At 39.2% G+C, this 21,940-nt stretch overlaps 1 protein-coding gene across 2 annotated transcripts in view; it reads right to left on the reverse strand.

Moving 5' to 3' along the window:
• Nucleotides 1–21,940, reverse strand: part of Dnajc24 (DnaJ heat shock protein family (Hsp40) member C24) — a 38,198-nt gene that overhangs the window by 12,345 nt on the left and 3,913 nt on the right. For both annotated transcript variants that reach the window (XM_005364035.3, XM_026787873.1), the window contains exon 3: nt 4,445–4,583. In XM_005364035.3, the coding sequence (XP_005364092.1) occupies nt 4,445–4,583 (139 nt within the window). The remainder of the gene's footprint in view (nt 1–4,444; nt 4,584–21,940) is intronic.

The raw sequence follows: 21,940 nt of genomic DNA on the forward strand, positions 1-21,940 counted from the left end.
ACTCTAATACTGAAGATGTACTCTAATACTGAAGGTACACCATTACCAAAACAGTTACCCATACTGACAGAACAAGATGTACTCTAATACTGAAGGGTCCAAGAATAAAAATATAAAAATGTAGATTCCAAAAATAAGAATGTTAAAAATAAAGAAATATAAAGTTGTACGTCTAGGAGAATGAGAGCAGACTGTCAGCAGCTGTCTCGCAGCTTGAGGATTAACTATTAACAGTGGGTTACTCCGCTGTACAACCCATAGCTCTATTACAAGGCCAAAGCATCTCTCTGCAAACTGAGAGCTAGCCTACGGATATGCGCTGAATCAACTTTTAGGAAATAGATATATAAACTCTGGGTTATGCATTTTCCCTGCTATGTGAGACTGGCAGCATCAAAGGGGAGACACAGGGCTTCAGTAAACACTGCCTGGAAGTACCAAGGAAGACAATAGATTACTAATTTAACTGAAAAACTCCGTTAATGGAGATTGGAAAATAAGGCAATCTGTATGTGAGTTTTACCTTGAGATTGTAAAAATTCCTTTGTTCAGACCTAATGCTTGGTGCCCCTACTATAAAAAGATGGGTTCAGAAACCGGCCTTTTGCCACAGCCTAACAAACACCATCTCTGGCTATAGTCTCAGCTAGCTGATAAGCTTCCATGCCCTGCGGTGGGTTTTTGCTTTGTTTTGTTTTAATTTTTAAGTTTTGGTTAAAAGCTTCTGGTTTTCTTGGAATCTGGTTTCCAGAATAAAGTTTGCTTCTGGTTTATTAGACCCCCCTGGACCCAACAATATGGTATCAACAGGGATTCCAAACACAACTCACTTTTTTTTTTAAGTATTACTTCATCTGATCAACTGCATTTGTAAGTCTGCTCCTCTTCAGAAAACAGAGAAATAACTCCTAGTTGTGCCATCTATAGAGCCACTGAGACACTGAGATATGTGTGACAGAACATGACAAAGCTCTTTTATTCCCACGAAATACTTGTTGTTTATTCTGGTGTGTTTAATACATGAGAAAACTCCCCCAATAAGACTTATAAAGACACCAAAATCTTTTTGATAGCATTGTTTATGTGAAGATTTTACACATCTTGAAAGAGTTCTTTCTCCAAATGTGCAAAGTCTGCTCTTGGATCTTTCCAGGGGATTCTGCAAGCAGCTTTAGAGCCATCTTTATGGCTGGAACTAATTGGTCAATTTTACTAGTTACCATCACTTTCAAATGCCAAGAACAAAGACACGGAAAGGAGGGAAATATGTTTTACTTAAGGCTCTCTTCCCTACTATCACATTTTCTTCATTAGAAATAACCCATTCGGTAGTTTCCTTTGAGAAGTAAACAATATGGATGCCAAGGGTCCTTTAAATTAGCTTCTGGATACATCTATGGCTGTCGCAATACTGATGAGATTCTTCTTAAAATAGAGTACCACTCTGAGCTCAGAGTTATGGAAGAGCATTGATCATCAGTCAACGGAGCAAGGACAGCTTAAACATACGCTGCAAGTCAATGGCAGGTAGGCAATAAATACTCTTAACATTGCAAAAAGGAAGTTTACAATAGCCATCGCCACAGTACAGAGCTCTGTACTATCACAGCTATTTCCATGTCCCCAGGGGTGACCCAGAAAAACTGAGTGCTCTGACCTGGTTTTAACAATTCTCCCTTTTACTATCCTATAATGATCAAATTAGTACCCTCAAAGGTTTTCCTTATATCAAATCTAAATCCTGTTAGATATTTGAGTCCATTTCATTTATTCATGAGTAAAAAGAAATTAGTGTCAATGTTCAAACTAGGTTTATCACAAGAGTTTTGAAAGGCAGTTCTGGAATAAAAGGTTTAAATATAGCCAGCACACTTAGATATGAGAGCTCTCAACAGCAGACCAGTGGCCATTTAAAATTGGAATACAGCATTTACGTCCAGAACCTCTGAAGAACATACTTGTGTTACATCTGAGGTACTCAGACGTCATTAAAAGCTGTATGTCTACTGTCTTAAAACAGCTACATTTAGTAATCACTTACCTGAAGAAATAGCAAAGCAAACAGACATATAAATTCAGGACTATTTAATCTGAATCATAATTTTTTCAACTTTATTGTGATCTTATTAATTACCTATAAAATCCCCCTATGATACTGTAGGCTATAAAAACTAAGTTATTAAAAGCTTAAAACTGCACACTCAAAGCTCAAAAAAATGCATAATCTGCATAATCCTAGGAACTTCTTAGGCTCTACCAAGTATTTACAGTTATGTCTTTTAAATCTCCCCTCATGCAATTCTGAGCTCATTTTAAATCACTTTCCTACTTCTTTCCATTTTTGAGTTTACCCTACTGCATGCCACAGAAAAAGGCCATACTGCATAATTTTTGCTCTTCTCTTACCCTTTGGAAAGTAGATCTTCAGCCAGCTTCACTCACGTAATCTTTATGGTATACAGGCTCACGTGGCAAAACTGCAGACACTACACAAACATGTCCTACACGCTTTATTTCATACATAGGAAATTTTGCCTCTGTGTGTGTGTGTGTGTGTGTGTGTGTGTGTGTGTGTGTGCGCGCGCGCACCACATGCATGCCTGGCTCCTGCCCACAGAGGCCAGAAGTGACCATTGGATCCAAGGGACTGGAGTCATAGATAGTTATGAGCTGCTATATGGGTGCTGGGAATTGAACCCAAGTCCTTTGGAAGAGCAGGCAATGCTCTCAACTCCTGAGTCATCCCTCCAGTCCCTGTCCTATAGTCCTTAGGGTACGGTTTTGTGTAAATTCTTCTTAAGCAAACTGTATCCCATATTAGTAAGGACTGATAAAAACATAGAAATAACATTAGAGAACTCACACCAACAGAGCTCTGTGATTTTATGAGGCTGGACAGCTCACACTCAGTATTATGTTATATTTAAATGTGCTCGCTTCCACACAGTCAGGAACTTACCAGGAGAAGCCTGTTTATAAGGATGAACCTATGGACAGAGTTTGTTTTCGAATGAAGGTACCTCTACATTCTTTCTACCAGAAATAAAATTTTATTCAAGAAATATATATTAAATAGAAGACCAGATATGTAAGTCACATTTGAAAACCAAAGCAAATCCCTTGAAAAGGAAAATTCACCAGGACCTAATAGTAAAAAACAAAAACAAAAAAATCATAACACTGGTCTTTTAAAAGTAGAGAGTGCCCAGATAGGATTAGTAATAAAAGTAAACAGTATTACAAACAAGGCTAGAGCTAGCATGGTGGCAGTGCCTGTAGTCCCACTGCTCAGAGAGCAGTCCGGAGAATCGCTGCAAGTCTAAGTCCAGCCTGGACATATGGCGAGTATGAGAGCAGCCTAGGCTACAAAGAAAGACCTTGTCTCAAAAACAGAAATGAGAAAAGTCAAATACCACAACGGTATGACAAACTGAAAAAGAAATATATATTTTCAGTGGTACTGCTGCCTCTGATACTACGGATTTCTACAAACACTGGCTGTATCCTATAATGTTACATTTAGAAAAAAAGACTTGCTTCTCAAATCAACCTGTCACAATCTTAGCAGAAGCCTTAAAATTCATTTGGTGAGGTGGAGAGTGTGCCGGTGTTAGCATGGGAGGGGATCTGTTAATCAGCTAAGGACCATGAGCTCCTATCAGCACATCTCGGTGCTGAGCCTGGTGTGCTATTGGGAGAGGCAACTCAGTGTTTGTCCCACAGGCTGTACCCGATGATCGGCTCACCACATTAGCATGTATGGTGCTTACTTAAAGTCTAGATATGAGGCCAAGGGACTCCTGTCCCAAGGCCAGTGCTGAAAGACAGCCTATCACTTCGTGTAAGTCAGTTCATGTGTGACAAACCTGACCTACATTCTCCCTTCTTTCTCCCAACAGCTTGTCACTGTTGTAAGGAGCTATTTTCAAAAGGCAAAAAGAAATGACCTTTAAAATTATTTAAGCAATGTTCATTCGTAAGGCACCATTGACAGCAGTCTCATAAAGAGTAACTCATCACTAAACCTACCTTAAAACAAAGGGCACAGGCAGCGAGTAACTAGGAGCCAACCTGAGTAACAGCTTCCCACAGATGATCACGGCTACAGGAAATCATCTTCCAAATACCGCACTTAAGACTGTAATACATACATATATAAGTCTAGTAACAAGTAGCTCTAAGTATATAATGCATATTAATTTGGGGTATAAATTGGCCATTTTTAGTAGTTTATAGAAAGCACCTACACTTTAGAAGATGTTAACTTCTCAACAGACACAATGATCACTACTAAGAACAGGACGGAATTAAAAACAGCGATGGGGCGAGGAGCAGTGACGGCAATAACTTGATGCGAATGCTGGGAAATGCTCCGCAGGTGTGGCTTGCACACTGTGCTTCCAAGAGCTGTCCATGGCTTTGTCTCTGCACCACAAGTACCTACCATGCCGCTGCAGGTCATACATTTTTTTGGTTTCTTCATTCCCTAGAATTTTCCATGCTTGATCAATTTCAATGAACTTCTGCATACATTCCTCCATGGTTCCTGCTGGCGCATCTGCACTTTGTTTATCTGGATGATACTGCCAATCAAAAATAAGGGCAGTTAGTAGAGTTGACTGGGGTAGGTTTAAGACAAACAAACAAAGAAAACAGTCATAGACCTGAGCTTTAGTTAAGAAGATAATGAGAAGATGGAAAGTGAGATGCCAGGCAATGAGACAACTGCCAGGTAAATTAGACCACTGCAGTAGCTGCAGATCCACCAGTGACATGATCTGTCCCAGCGTGCAAAGACAGCATTCTCCAGATAATCTGCTCACGGAATCACTGGTCTCATAGATAATTTACCTACAGAAGGTGACTCACACAAACAAATTGGTACGTGCAGAGCAGCAGGACCTGACAAAGGAGGAACACAAACTACACAGATGAACACTTCCTTATATAGTGGATTTCAGTGTAGATAAAAGTTCAAAATGGACAAGGATGCTTTTATTATGAAATTATACAACTATAACTTAAAACACATCTAACTATAGAAACACAAGATTTTTCATATTCTTCTCAGCCCTGAAGTTTTCATAGTTTCTAGGCCACATTTTTAAAGAACTTGATAAAACATTTCAATATAAATTCATTAAATATCTTTCTCATATGAAGTTTCTGACTCTAAGAAATTTTTAGTAAGGTTTTTAATATATGTAGTATTTTGTCAAAACCAGAAAGTTCTGCCCAAGTCATAACTGGGAAATGCTAACTGCGATGTGGGTTACTGGGAACCTCACCTACCCTACTTTCCCCTCCTTTTCTCTTTAGTTCTCTTGTCTCTGATATTTAACAAGCTCTCAGCAAACAATGAACAAAGATTAAATTTAGGACATTTCACTTAAAATAATATGCAGGTGACAATGCAGATGCTCAGACGTAACTTTTTCATTCCCAAGTAAATAAGAAACCATTAGACAGCACTACTTAAAATCTTTCAAGCAGTAATTATTAAGTTTTATCAAATATACTATAGAATACATTTGAATTTCAAAGATAAACCTAGTAATTGTCTTGTTTTCTTTTTCAACTCATTTCAATAAAACAGTCATGCCTATATTTCATGACATACGGATGTAGACAGCTCACCAAGTAATGGCACTAACAGATTCTTTCTCTGACTTCCTAACACTAAAAGGGCAGAAGATCTTACAAGTACCCTCACTTTTCACTCGATTTGCATAGCAAATCATGCTAACATGAGGCTAGATAGCTTTAATTCCCATTGAATTCAGGAGGTATGTAAGTTTAATATTTTTAAACTGTGACTTTAATAATGGATGTGTTGTCATGGTAACCTTGCCCACACTGCTGCTGATCCTTATCAGTAAAGCCAAAGGGATTCTGCTATTTGGTTATTAAACAGAAGAACTAGTAAACAAGGAGCAACTAAGGGAAACAAGGGCAAACAAGGAGAACTAAGTTTCTGCTTTAGCCAACTTTTCTCTTCATGCCAAATTCATCAGTTATTAGCAGTCAGATACCTAAGCTAACTGCTCTAACTACTGTGGGAAAGAAAGTCTTGCTGGCCCTCGTGGTGTAAGCCTTTAATCCAAGCACTTGGTAGGCAAAGGCAGGCAGATCTCTGTTGAGTTCCAGGGCAGCCTGGTCTACAGAGGACGACCAAGGCCACCTTGAAATCCATGGTGAATTCAAAACTAGACTGGACTAGATAGTAAGACCCCACTTTAAAAACCAAGAAGAAATTTTTAAAAGTTTACGTGTGGAAACATTTAATATCAGCATGTTTTAAGTATTAAATAATGCCCTCGAGATGCCACTGGAAGCTTTTAGAGGAAGAGCAGTGCAGATGAAAAGCCAGGTAATTTCTAACAGACATTACAGGAAGCCTATTTGATTGACCTCATCACGCACCAATGTGATGAAGAGAATTCTACAAAAACAGAACTAACTCCTGGCTGCTCCAAACTGAAAGGTACAATTAACCTTTATTATGAGTTCAACAATAGTCAAAATGAGATCCAATCTTCTTCTATCTTGGTATTTTCCGATTATTTCTGAAATGGGGAGCCTCTCTTCTGAAGCTTGTACTACTAGAATTCAACATGATTCTACAGAAGCCAGTAAATGATACAGTCTATTAAAAAATAACAATAATCCCAAGAACTAGCGAATGGGATTCCAGGAAATAAAGCTTCTGCACAGTAAAGAAGACAATCACTATAGAAACTAGGATTGTAGTCCTGAACTCATACTATGATACAAGAGATTAGCGAACAGAACAAAGCATCTAGAAATAATCACACATACGGTCAACTGACTCTGCAAAGGTGTGCAATGCAGTGAGGAAAGGCGAGTATTTCAGTCAGCATTCTGTTACTGTAACAAGCATTTGAGATAAATCAGCTTATACAGAAGGAAGGTTTGTTTTGGCTCTCAGTTTTGGAGATTACAGTCCATGATGAGCTGCACCTATTGCTTTGGGCCTGCAGTAGCAGATTATACCACAGTTTGAGCATGTGGCAAGTGAGGCTTTTGGTGGCCAAAAGGCAATGGTCAGTGTTCCAATATTCCCTTCAAGGGCATGCACTAAGTTTTCAAATAAGTACGACCTCCTAAAGGTTCTACCTTTACCCAAGAGCACAACCTGGCACCTAGGCATCAACACGTGTGCCTCCAAGAAACATTCCAGATCCAAACTATAGCTGTTTTTATGCATTGAATGGCTCTTAAATGAGTAGATATCCACATGGAAAACACAGCTTCAGTGAATATCTAAACAGTCATGATGGAGAACCGCAGCAGCTGGGAAGTTCAGAGTGTTTAGTATATTGAGTAAACCAGGGAGGCGGGCTTTATTACATACAACTGAACAATGAGGGGGTCATTACACTAGATAACAAGGAGGTAGGGTATCAGCGGGATCAGGAAGATGGTCTGGCTACTCTCAGAAGCAGTGTCTGTAAGTGGGGGAGTCTTCAGGCTGTAGACACCCAGAGGAAGACAGGACAGTGGGCATTTTCTGCACACTGTCAACATTTGCACTGGGAGCAGAGGGGGCTTTGCTATCCCTGTGAGCCTTACCGTGGGTCATTAAAGTCATTAAAGTTTTGTAACAATCACATCCTGCCAAGAATGCATGTATTTTTTAAAAAGACCATAAACGAGTGCCCCCCCCAACTATGTTAGCTTAGATTGCCACAATGAAAATCACATCATGATTGCAAGGTAGGAAGTTTTTGATATTTGAAACTTTTTGCTTGTCAATTATAAAAGCCAACCTCTTTATTATATTGTTTATACCAACTCACTTCACTGTTGAAGATGCTATTAAACTCCACTATATTCTGCTGATGGTGTTTTAACCTGTTAATTTTCTGACTGGTGTTAAAGAAGGAAAGCATAAAGCACCATGTGCTGCAGCTACTCAATATTGCAATAGTATCTACTGGGATAAACATTTTCAACTGCACAAGAAACAATGAGGTATAATAAAATATAGTATAAAATTCTAGGGGAAGGGTGGGAGGAGGAGGAGGGAAATGGGAGGCTGGGAGGAGGTGGAAACTTGTTTTTTTTTTCTTTTCTCAATAAAAAAAAGAATTAAAAAAATTCTAGGAATTTAAAGATATTCTAATAAAACAATAATTTTAATAATGCATTTAATAAAACAACAGTGGATGTCCAAGTAGCTGAGAATATGAAAAGGCATGATAAGAGACACTACTTCACCCAGTGGCCACATCATGGGACTCAACAGTGGTCAGATTGGACTTTGGCCACACTGTACTCATCATATCAATCATATACTGTATTCCTCCTGGAGGAAAAACAGTTGGATGATGTACTAGCTAGTTAGGGTAACTATTGCTATGATGAAACATCATGACCAAAGTAAGTTGGGGAGGTCAAGATTTATTTGGCTTACATTTCTATATTATCATTCATCACCAAAGGAAGTCAGGACAGGCACTGAAGCAGGGCAAGAAACTAGAGGCAAGAGCTGGTGAGGAGGCTAAGGATGGGTGCTGCTTACTGGCTTGCTCCACGTGACTTGCTTAGCCTACTTTCTTATAGAACCCAGGACCACCAGCCCAAGGATGGTACCACCCACAGTGGAAAGGGGCCTCCCCTATTAATCAATAATAAAGAAAATGCCTTATAGCTCAGCCTTATAGAAGTGTTTTCTTAATTGAGGTTCCCTCCTCTTCGATGACTTTAGCTTGTGTCAAGTTGATATAAAACTATCTAGCATAGGTGACACCTGGATTTCTATTTTTCTTTTTTGCCAATAATTTCTGATATAGCAACTCATTATATCACACTATATACTCGTTGTGAGCGCATTAGAATATATACTACCACTAGGAAACTTTAAATGAGTGGAGCTAACTGGGCTTATTTTGACATTTTTAGAGTTCTTTTATTTAGTGGGTCTAATTATCACAATATTTTTGAGGTATTTATCACTGAAGATAGTAAAAGCTCATCCCTTTGAAAGAAAAAAGCAAGGCCGAGAGAAGGAGGAAGGCACTTTGCATGAGTAACTAGAACTCTGGTCTGTCAATCACAATTGCTTCCCAACAGTCATTCTCATAAAGAACCGCTTCACCTTCACCTTACTAAAACATTAGCATAGCGTTAGGAGTGACCAGAAAATTATATAAATACAGTAATTTTAATTTTAATCTTCAGCAATTTTATAATAAATCTTTAGTTAAATAAAATTTAAAACCCTTGTACTCATTATAGCCCTAATCTCTTTTTTCCAAAAACAAGAGAAAGAGAAAAAACCCAAATTATAGCTTGGCACTATAAGTTAAAGCCAAACAACCAAACATCTTGGCTCTTACTCTTCAAAGTCTAGATAGCCATGTTAGGCCCTAACACCCCCTTTCATCCACTGTGCCTCTCTTACTCTGTCTCCTGTAGTCTTCCTTGAAGTAACTCCCAAACACCTTCCAGACCAAGAGGCCATAGCCTTAGAGTACACCTGCCTATAGTTCTGATCACCTGCTGGGGGTGGGGGACTGTGCTAGTTTTTAAGGCCTCACTTCCTCCCATGTTTGAAAAAGGTGAGAACCCTGCTTATCTCCCAGACCTCACTTACATGTTGTCAACTACGCTTGTCACCCCACAAAACAAAGCGAAATTTTAAAAATACAACAATAAGGATTAAATATGGCCAAAGGATGAAGGCCATGCATCTGAGGAGTCTCCTCACAGGGTCTTTAAGGTTACCAGGAGTGTGAAGACAGTGAGAGACAGATGAGGAGGTTAGGGCCTCCTTCTGCCATTCTGCAATGCAACACACTTCCATGACAGTCCTAGAGGAGAGTTAAAGCTGGGAGGTCGATGGGAGAGCCGGAAATGGGTATGGAATTGTTTTGTCTGTTCTTGAGGTACAATCAGCACTTTTTCTTCTACACATCTCCGTCATTCTGCTGTGACTGTTAAGGACTACCCTTATTCTGCCATGACTGGTAGTGACTACTACCATCACATGTTTACAGACTAGTCAGAGGAGTAGAGCTGTTCTTGGATAATCACAACACACAGAATCACAACTATACACTCAAAAACTTAGCATTAAAAAAAAAATCCTAAGTTGATCTAGTAAAACAAAAAAGACAAGGAAGAAAACCCCTTTCTCCTAAATACATTGTTCTCATCTCAACCTCCCCAAAGTAGATACATTTTCAACACATTTTTGAAAGATAATGAATTAAGTGTATTTAGTAATATAATTAATACACATTTTAAACAGGACTTTATGTTTTCACTTGCAAAAGCTGATTGAGAAAATATCAAGTGGTGTTACTGAAATGAGTAAAAACTTGAAATACCGCTTTGTGATCAAGTGGCTAGATTACAAGTAATCCTCCAGGGCAGGGTCCAGCTTATTATCATTTATGCACTTAGGAGAAATAATTAAAGTTGATAGGTGTGATGGCTACGATCCCAGCTACCAAGATCTGTGATGGGAGGATCATGAATTTAAGACAAGGTTATATGATAGGGCAACATACTGTTTCAAAACAAGATGAGCACACAGTAATAATAATAAAGATTAAAAGTAGCACTATAAAAATCAGGTATAAATTTGCTTTGATTTTTATTTTTTATTCTTGAGACAGGCTATCATGTAGTTCAAGCATGCTTTGAATTCCTAATCCTCTTGCTTCTGCCTTCTAAATGCTGGGATTATAGGAGCATACCACCAGGCCTGGCTATAAACTCCTATTCCTTGTTTTGTGCTAACACTAAGCCTTAGAGTGTGGGCCTAGTTTATTGAGATATAATTCACTTAACCTTTTAAGTAGTCCAATTCACTGTGTTCTAAGATGTTGAAAAGAGCTGCACATGGTCACTATTAGCTTCAGAACATCTTCGTCATATCTAAAGGAAACCCTCTGCTCATCGGTAGTCTTTCTCATTCCTATGTAGTGTTATCATCATGTCCGCGCCCTCCCCAGGACAGGAAAATCTCTCTCTCTCTCTCTCTCTCTCTCTCTCTCTCTCTCTCTCTCTCTCACACACACACACACACACACACACACACACACTAGCAAGCACGCATATACTAATTAACCAAAAAGAAGACTTGTGATTTGTACAGGATTATTAAGAATAGCATTTTGATTTTACTTCTAATAGAATCTAACATCTATCAATCTCCCAGGGCCCACAGAATGAGCCTTAGCATGAGGCTCCAGTGTGATGACTTTACCATGCTGACAGATAAGATGAACACAGATATATATCTATATTCCCTTGGCTGCTAGAACCTCTGCTGCACCAGCCTCCAATAAAGCCATATTAACAGCAGGAATGTTTAAGACATTACTTGGTCTACTTGACAGATGGCAGGACTTTTACAGTACATCAGGACAACATGAATAGCTAAATTGAGGGCCTAATCAGAGCCTCTTTTTGAGATTGGTTACTGTCGCTCTAACAAGGAGCAAAAGAGGAAGAGAAAAGAAAAGAGAGATTAAGAGGAAGTGGGGGTAGGACAAGCAGGAACAGAAGACAGAGGAAGGGGAAGAGAAGGCTTATAAAGAAAAGGAGAGCTGGGTAAGAGGATGGAAAGAGGAAACAGGCATGACAGGAGAAAAGAGGGCAGGGGCTTAAGAGTAAAGCTCACAACATTCGTGGTATGGATGTTTTTTAAAAGAAGCATGATGAGGTGGGGTTGGGGGAATTAAATTCACAACAAAGGGAAACTCAGAAGTAGAAGGGCTTAACCTCTGCACTACACTTTGAACAGCCACATTTACAGTCTAAAGAAAACCCTGGCCTCCAGTCTCCTCCAATGACCATCACCAGAGCACTGCTGGCTCCACCTGTTCTCGGGATTCAGGAAAGATTTTTATTTCAGGTTTTGTAAATTAAGGACTTGAACAACTGCCACCAAGATAAAGCCACCCTGAGAAGTAAAGAGGGTTAAGAGTGGTGACATCCCAGTGCGGCTCTCCTATAGCGACCTGCAGCTCGTGGTGGCCACCAAGGCATCTGGTACCAATTAGGTGGGTGCTCTATCAGCGCTCTCCTGTTCTTCTGTTAACTCACCATTCTGCCATATTAGTGAAATGAGCACACTGGCTTAATTCCCCCAGGTGCTTCACCCTTGAGAGAGAAATGTGGCGAGCAAATTCCGCCTTTCTTGTCAGAATCAGTGCTAAACACCTTTTTATTTCTTTGCAGAAATGTTTTTGAGGAGCTAAAATGTACAGTGTCCTTAAATATAATTTCTGACTATTTAAATCAGATTATAATCAGATTCTGATTATTTACAGGCCTTCAGAAGCTATCATGAAAATGAAATATGCATAATAAGCACTGTCATTTTAATACACATATATTCAAACTTGTGGAATTAAACACACATACGACTTGCATGCTTGTGACCACACTTAATCCTTTCCACTCAATGAGAGAAATGCACTTAAAATGAAACTCAGTACACTAGACAGGTGACCATAATATGGACAGAGACCCATGAGAACAAGCAGAGCACTTGGAGCTTCTTAGGACATACCGTCCGAGATCACGTCTGGCTTCATTATTGCAACCAGAGTTCTCACAAGGCAGCCATCAAACAGCAGGGAGAAGAGCTGCTAAGACTCTGTAGGAGTGATTCTCTAATCAGCATGAGTACAGATTAGAGAGGGATCCTCACCAATTAACATGGCGTTTCTTGCTTTCTTCATTTCTATGAAATTTACTTGCTTCAGATAAGATTATGTTACAAAACGTTATGTATGATAGAACTACAAAGATGTCCTTTATACTTTTATATCACATTAATATTATGAAAGCTTAAAGAAAAAAAATCCAAAGGTAAAGTCAAGTCTAACACACTACTGCCACCTAATGCTTAGTAAAATATTGCCTAAAGAAAATCAACAATTCATTGTTTTGTCTAACAGTTAACACATAAAACGTGATTCCTTTTTTTTATTATTAAAGCCTAATTTTTCAAGGGTTTGTGGCTTAGAGAAAATATAATCTATGTTAAGGCTACCAACCCAAAGATGTGATTATCCATCAAAACATACTTATTTGCCACCTCACTACAACACAGATACTGCACCAGTCATGTGGATATTTAAGACAAAGAAAGGATTCCTGCCCTAAGAGTCTCACTTTCTCCTGGAAGAAGCACACACGGTAATGATCAAATTATACAGCAACAGTTAAGATGGGGTAGAAAGACAAGGGCATAAAAAGAATTCTCACTTTGGCAGAAGGGCTTTGTAATATGGGCGACACTGACCGACACCCAAGGAATGAAGACAAGTCAGCCTTTGGAGACACAGAAGAGTGGAGAAAAGCAACATCCCGGGCACAGAGGAACCACAAATGCAGTAAGACTGCCATCAGAGTTATAAACAGAACTGCCAGGCAGGCAGAGCAGGAGTAAGATCAAGATAGAGCATCTGAGAACGCTAAGGCGTACCTCCATTCAAAACTCCACGTTATCTGCAGGATAGAAGAGAGCTATCCCAGGGATGGGGGGGGCGGGCGCGTGACAGCTGGCTTTCTGACCATAGGTTAGATAAACCACTGGTTCAAAACTGCCACAGGCCAAGTCGCTTCACATGCTGGTCTTGGGTTTACAGGGGTAAACAACCTAACATCGTCACTGAGCCTGAGAAGAAAAAGGAAAAATAGAGAAAAATGATAGCATGGTGCAGAGTAGTCAAAAAGCCAAGTGCTCCTTGAGATTCTGCTGTGAAGAGTGCAAGGAGTTAGGGCCACCAAGGATAGGAAAGTGAATGGAAAGGACCTCTGCCTTGGGAGACTTCGCTTTGGCTGACGCAGTCCCAGGCATAGGCAATGAAAAACAGGTCAGAGCTTACCGGAAGACCATAGGAGATGAGAGAGTTTTTGACTAAGGGACATCTTCAGGACAGTGTCAGAATTGTACCTTTCCAGAAGGTGCACCTCCTACCACTGAAGAGTAGGCAAGAATGGGGAGAGAAGTTTCCAACAGCAATGATGGCAGTCGGCATTATTCAAATCAATGTTCTGATAACTACAGAACCCAGGTAAAATTCAGACATTTATTTATTCCAAAACAAAGTATTAGGTTTCATTTGTATTTTCAAACCAAAATTGTTTGAATTTTAATTGTCTCCTCTTTTCACTCTTATCCCTGCCTGCTTTACACTCTTCCCCCAACCATAGCAGCCTCATGACCGCTTTTAGTCCACCTACCTTACCCTCTCTCCTCCTTCCTAATATTATTTGTGATAGAAATGCTTGCATAACCAGGACCCCCTTCTCCCCGCCACATTCACACAGAACTAGGATCTATATAATCCATATATGAAAGAGAATAGAAGGTATTTGTCTTTCTGAATATGTGTCACCTTACTTTTCTAATCCATCCATTTTTTTCAGCAAATTTTATCATTTCATTTTTCTTTACAGCACAGTAAAATTCCACTATGTATATGTTTCACACTTTTATTATCTATTGTTAATTATAGCATCTGTTGTCATTTGCTCTTGTGATGTTAGACCTTCTAATTACAGTTAGGGAGTTTCAAAGTAGTTTTAATGTACAAGCCCTTGATGGCTAAGAACATTGAAAACTTTTTAAAATACTGTTTTATGTCAACTTGACACAAGCTAAAGTCATCTGAAAGGATGGAGTCCTCAATTAGGAAAATGTCTCCATGAGATCAGGCTGCAAGCAGGCCTTTAAGGTATTTTCTTAATTAGTAATTGATGGGGGAGGGCCCGGTCCAATGTAGGTGGTCCCTGGGCTGCTGGTCCTGAATTATACAAGAAAAAAGGCTGAACAAGAAATGAAGAGCAAGTCAGTAAGCAACAGCCCTCTGTGGCCTCTGCACCAGCTCCTGTCTTTAAGTTCTTGCCCTGTTTGAGTTCCTGTCCTGAACTCCTTTGATGATGAACAGTGATGTGGAAGTGTAAGCCAAATATACCCTTTGTTTTTTGATCATGGTGTTTCATTGCAACAACAGAATTCCTAGCTAAGACACTGACTAACCATATTGTCTGTCTGTCTGTATTTCTTTCTCCCCACTCCACCCTCCCCCCCCTTTTTTGAGAACTGTCCTGTTTCTTTAGGAAGTTTTGTGTTTGAAGAGTTTAACTTTTGCAGCTCTGGTATGTTCCAGATAGTAATCCTTTGTTTAAAGTATAGGTATGTGATGGTTTGGAAGAAGAATGGCCCCCATAGGGAGTGGCACTAGCAGGAAGTGTGTCACTGTGTGGGTGTGCTTTGAGGGCTATGCTTAAGCTACACCCATATGGGACACAGTCGCTTCTGCTGCCTGTGAATCAAGATGTAGAGCTCTCAGCTCCTTCTCCAGCACCATGCCTGCCTGCATGCCACAATGACAATAATGGACTAATAAACCTCCGACTGTAAGTCAGCCTCAATTAAATGTTTTCCTTTATAAAAGTTGCCATGGTCATAGTGTTTCTTAACTGCAATAAAATCCTGAGACAGCAGCAAACATTTTCACTCAAAATAAGGCTTAAATATTAAACACATCAAATGGTTGATAACACAGTCAGGCCAAAATCACAGGGAAACAGACGAACAAGGCCAAGAATATAAGATGCTATGGTACTGCATCATCCAATCCCAAAGTCATCTTTGCAATGAACTTTGATTTTGGTAAGCTCATTTGACTCAAAATAGACACACTGAGGACAGACTAGGAGATAACTGCTTAATGGAACAGAAAATGCAAAAGTTAAACCAGACATAGTGGAGTCACGAAACTCTGAAATCCCAGTCTTGGAAGGTAGGTGTGAGGATTAGAAGTTCATGCTTTATGGATACAACCTGCTATGCTGTGATATAAGGAGAAAATACTTAGTCTCTACCTTGGTTTCAAGTACATAGCTCATAAAACCCTTGCAACTGAGCAGTGAAAACAGACAGATAACAAATAAACACCTGTGATAATGCATTACCTCTGGATACCCCACCTGTCAACACTCAGAATTAGAGATTAACTCCACACCACTAGGGCCAACCATGACACCAAGTATCCTCTCCTCCACCCTATTAGAGATCCAACTCCCTGTCATACTAAAGTTGATTCTCAAACTGTGTGCAGTCTTCCACAATCAAGGCCCCTGATCACAGCAACACAGGTAGGCACACACTCTCCTGTAAGTCCCTTTGACCAACATTCACAGGGTGTTCATCAAGGCCACAGTGACAGTAGGGATAAGAACAGTGCTGTCCTGACCTGTCCTACAAGGACAGTTCTAGTCTGGAAAGTGCAGAATTGTCTGTATTCTGTCAATCATGTCTTAAATAAACGCTGATTGGCCAGGCAGGAATTATAGGCGGGAAAACCAGACAGGAAGTAGAGGGGGCAATGAGAACAGGAGAATTTTGGAAAGGAGAAAGCCCATTCCTCCAAGTCCTGCCCCAGACCACCAAAAGGCAGGATGTGATCTACCCAGCTGAAAAAGGAACTGAGCCATGTGGCTAACATAGATAAGAATAATGGGCTGGTATACATTATAAGAGTTAATAAGAAGCCTGAACTAGTGGGCCAATCAGTTTATAAGTAATATGATTTTCTTTGGGACTAAGCAGCTGAGGAACCAGGCAGGACAGAAACCCCAAGTAGCCTGGCCCTCATTACTACACATCCTGATTGTTTTCCTAGGACCCTCCATAGCAACTTAGTTCCTGTTCTAAGCTTCTCTTAATGCCCAACTATCTGGACTAAAACAAGATCACTTCCTTTGTAATGTACTCAGTAAGCATGGTTAAAGAGTTGTTCTTAGCTCTCTACACCAATGTGGTAATTCCCTTCTGATGCAATATCGGTACCCTTTCTAACTTCTCTTTCAAAACACAAAATGTAATATATATCAAGCTTAATGATGATCTATAATTAGTTATAATCAAGAAAGCCTCTAAATAAAGACACAAATAGAAAATTGTATTTTATACCCTTCCAACACTAATAGCATCATCAATATTCCAGTCTCAAGTGATACAAATTTTCCTTAAGATTTTGGGACATGCTCTAAGAGTAGCATGTAATTTTCTAGTAATTCTTTTCCAATTGAAAGACATCCTGTAATATTATCAGCATCAATGAGAAGGGAGCCCATTTTTCACTTTAATAAAGTTTTATCTTCAGAAAATTGCTATATTTACAAGCAATACAGGAATAACATAACTATTATTTCCAGACCCTAGATGATTTTAAAGCAATAGGCACGCCTTTAATCCCAGCACTCGGGAGGCAGAGGCAGGCGGATCTCTGTGAGTTCGAGACCAGCCTGGTCTACAAGAGCTAGTTCCAGGACAGGCTCCAAAACCACAGAGAAACCCTGCCTCGAAAAACCAAAAAAAAAAAAAAACAAAAACAAACAAACAAACAAGCAAAACTGTTACTTGTAGGAAATGAAAACACAGTTTAGACTTGATTTTCAAGGAGAAGAAGTAATCACATAAATAAACATTAATAAAACACTGCTAGGAAATTTGATTATTTTATTTTGTAAATAAAACTATTTCCAGTATCAGAACCTTGAAAAGCACTACATTCACAAAAACTGAAAACAGGAAACAGCACTTACTAAATCAGCATGGCTTGTAAACTTAGCAGCCTGCGATTTGGCAATATTTTATCCCAACAATTATGTAGGAGGTGTTAAATTCAGTCTTCTAAATTTGGAAAAAGTACATGTAATAAATGGTCTTTTTATAAAATTACACAGAATAGTATTAGTTCATTGAAACTTTATTCTCAGCTACTCTGTGAGATTGCTAAAAAGCAAAGATTGAGAAGAGCCATTGAAAAGCTTGTTTATGTAACAACAACAAAACAGACCTAATAACCGTGATAATCTGTTTCCCCTTATGACTTTTTTTTTTTTTTTTGGTTTTTCGAGACAGGGTTTCTCTGTGGTTTTGGAGCCTGTCCTGGAACTAGCTCTTGTTAAACATATCTGAAACTGTGAACTTACCATAAAAATAAAGAAAATAAATTTCACTCCATAAACTATACACAATCTAGATTCTTTTGAAAGTAAAAGAGAATAGTCTGGTCTTATGTTCTACCTTTCTGACCATAAGATGTTGTACAGAAACCCAGAGAAATGAAAGCTCTGTCTTTAAGCAATAGTAAACCCTTTGAATGGCAATTTTGGGAGAAACTGTGATACAATGGGAAAGAGTGCATTGTAAACTGGAAAAGATGTAAACATGCTTAGATTTTTAATATTGATTCTGTTTCTCACCAGCTGGTTGCACTTAGGTTTTAGATTTCTCAACTATATGCATGCTGCAAAAACAACTACATGCATCCTTGCTTCTTTTTCTTTTTTGAGACAGGGTTTCTCCGTGTGTAGCCCTGGGTATTCTGTAACTCTCTCTGTAGACCAGACTTGCTGCAGAATATCTGTACACTGTGTGAAGATCTGTTGCTGTGATTGAATTGGTGTAATAAAAAGCTGAACAGAAGAGGATAGGTAGGATTTCTGGGGAGAGAAAGGAAGAGAAGAAGGAATCTGGGTGTGCAGGATATGCCAGGGAGACACTGATGAGGTCAGACATAACATACAGAGTAAAGATAACCAAGCCACATATAATCTACCAAGCATAGATTAATAGAAGCAGGTTGAGTTATTAGAGCTAGTTGGGGAAAAGCCTAAGCTAAGGCCAAGCTTTCATATTAATAAGACTCTGTGTCATTATTTGTGGGCTGGTGGTACCATAATGAAGTACTGATATAAATGGTGCCCAATGACTAACCACACAATATACACATAAGGCCTGAGAAAGCTTTCTGAGGCCCATGGTCTCTTGGGTAGGCTCGGTGCTTGGGGTATACAGAGGTGCAGCTCTTGAAGAGACCCTCCTACTGAGCACGTGAATAGAGCTCATGAGCAGTGGGCAGTGTGATACTTGGTAGTAAGAGACTCATCAACTTCCCAGAGATGAGTAATTTGGCCCTAGGTTGGTACCCATCAATGTGAGACTAGGCTCTTATAGAACTGAGGGAACAAAACCATTCACCAGCGCACCATATGCTAAACGGACCTGTGTGGTGGAAGTTTAGCAGCTTAAGGTCTGGTTCACAGAATCTTAGAAGGCTGCAGATGTGGAAAGTTCAGGCAAAGACTGAGACAACCTCTAAAGAGATATGGTACTCATGCTGAAGAAAGAAGATAGGTATGGACAGTCATAAAAAATAAAGAAATAAAATGTAGACTTTAAATAATAAAGTCTTTAAAGAGAGAGTAAAGTAATATAAAAGAAAAAATCCAGATAAAGATGGGAAATACACATGGTGTCTAGAACTTGTATGGTGCTTTGATGACTCTAAATGTTTTAAAAACTAAAAATACAATAGCTGCTGAAAGACACTAGACTATGAGAATTAATAAATTAAACCAATCGATATCATTTTAACATGTCTTAAGTTCAGAATAAAAGTCAAAAGATACATTGTATTGGGGGAGAAGTTTTGCTTTTTGTTTCCTGTGGATTTGTTCAAAGTTAATAAAGACAAGACTTGATTGGAGGAGACCTCCTGTGAATCTTGGCAACAGACACAAAGAGAAAAGCTACAAGAAAGGTGACATATATGCTGATCCCTCTACATGAGTACAGCTCTGAGACTGGAGGAGACATGATAAATCTGTGGGCTACAAAGTCCTCATGACTTATTACATGCCACCCTTTCATATGGCATGGATAAAGGTTGGGCTACACAGTCTAAACAGACTTATAAAATTTAAAGACATCTTTTACCTGTTCAAACATAGAACAAAAAAAGCACCTTTAGCTGACTTGTACACACCGTACATTCCATACTGTGTTAACGCAGATATGTATGCTATCTTTAAAAGTTTGTACATTTTCAGAACAAAAGACTAGACATGAATAAAGACAAGATAAGTAGCCCAAGTGATCCAGCATCTCAGAATGTCTCTGTTACAGTTTCCTCCAAAACCACATGCAGAAAAACTTCAAAGCTACTACCTGAGATGGTCCAGACTAACAGACTATTCCAGCCAGGGCTTCAGGTAAGTTCTACACTTTCCCAGCACACAGAGACTAAACAAAGAATAATACAGCTAGCTCTCCCAGGACTTGATCATTATCCCAATTTTCTGAGTCCCCTAAAGATGTCATTGCCTCCAGACAGCAGCAAGCAGTCTAGAGAAAATGATGCTCACATTCCTGAGAGTTGGGGGGGAGGGGGAGACTTGGTCATTCTGTGGGTTATGGATATTTGTCGTGGTGTAGGGTAACTGGTTGCAAAATGTTACAGGTTATGGTAAGGAGGAAAAAAAACTAAGCAAGGGAAGTTGGATCTTTTTTGGAAAATAAAAAGGGGATAGAGTATATTGATACAAATTTAAGGTTATTTTTGTTATAATATACTCTTATTTCTACTCTTGTTTAAGGTATTATACTTATGCAGCTCATTTAAAAATACAAAGTTCTAGTCTTTGAAAACTATTTAGGGTAATCAAGAAATGTAGGTTAGTAGTTATCTATAACAATCAAACTGATAGTCATGTTAGGCATGTTTTCAAGGTTAAACAAGTATATTTAGATAGATAGGTGATCTTTAGACACTCCAGAGGCATACAGAATATAGCATTTAAGATGTTTTAATGACATAAAGCTTTTCATAACAGTGAGATATGTCTGCTCCTGGCAGCACCAAAATACTTCAAAAAAGGATGATGGCCATCAAAGAACCTCCACATAGACTTAACTTTCATTGTGGCAGTTAGCCACTAGACAAAGAAACTGCCCTTGCCTCGACTGCTGACAACAGAACATCCAAAATGGACAAGAAGGATACAAAGGAAAGCAACTGCCACACTTTGTCAAGACAAGATAGGACAGTCCTTCAAAATTTGGCAGCTACATGGCATCTCCTTGACTCTGCCTACTCTCTCTATATATCTCTTTTTCCAGCCTGGATATATTCTGCCCTTCCTTAGGCCAAAGCAGCTTTATTCATTAACCAATAAGAGCAACACATATACAGAAGGACATCCAACATCAGTGCAGAGCATACAACTTCCAAAACTATAGAAATGACAAAAAAAAAATAGCTGGCTTCCTGGACAGTCGCCCAAAGTTCCTCTGCAACATTAGGGCATCCATCTTCAGCCTACAGGCCTAATGTACCTGAAACTTTTTTGTGAAGCAGGAATTTTGAAGGACTGCTGTATCTTGTCTTGGCAAAGAACCTCCACAAACTTCTGAGAAAACTAGGATTTGGCCACCTTAGTAATAAACCAAAACAAAGTCTTACAATTGACTGCCACTTTTTAGCAAGGGAGAAGTTAGTGATGATCCCGACAATAGCAATTGTGGGTGTGGAAGAGGTAAAGCCTTCTGATGGAAGAGAGGAACTGGTGAATGTAGCAGAGACATCTTTGGGGAACAGTTTTCCTACAGAGGTTAGAGAGGGAGCAAAAGCTCTGGAGCAAAAGAAGTGGGGTTAGGAATTTGACTACTTTTTAACAAAACGAGGGGAAAATTCAGCCCATTCCAATTCTGATAGGAACACTCCAGAAAACCAGCCAAATATCTTCAGTGTCCTTACTATTAGCCTATTGAATAAAGCATGGAGTTTTTGTTTTTCATAATTCATAATTCTTCTTTTGCTTTTGTAAAATAGCTGAAAAAATAAGAAAGACAAGGCTTCTAGGAAGGCTGTAGAAGCCAAATCCAAAATGTAAAAGTCCCTTCCTCAGAGAGAAGTTCAGAGAATAGCAGCAGGAGAAAACCATCAGGGTACAGGCAAAAGAAAAACTGAATAAAAAAAGAAATAAAAAAGGACAGTAACATGACTGTTCCTAGGTACGGTAGAAGAGAATGTTTATTTCAGATGTGTGGGAAAGTATAGGCAGAGGCAGGGACATCTGGGAGAGTCCCAAGCCA

The sequence above is a fragment of the Microtus ochrogaster genome (assembly GCF_000317375.1).
Source record: "Microtus ochrogaster isolate Prairie Vole_2 chromosome 14 unlocalized genomic scaffold, MicOch1.0 chr14_random_1, whole genome shotgun sequence".
NCBI lineage: Eukaryota > Metazoa > Chordata > Mammalia > Rodentia > Cricetidae > Microtus > Microtus ochrogaster.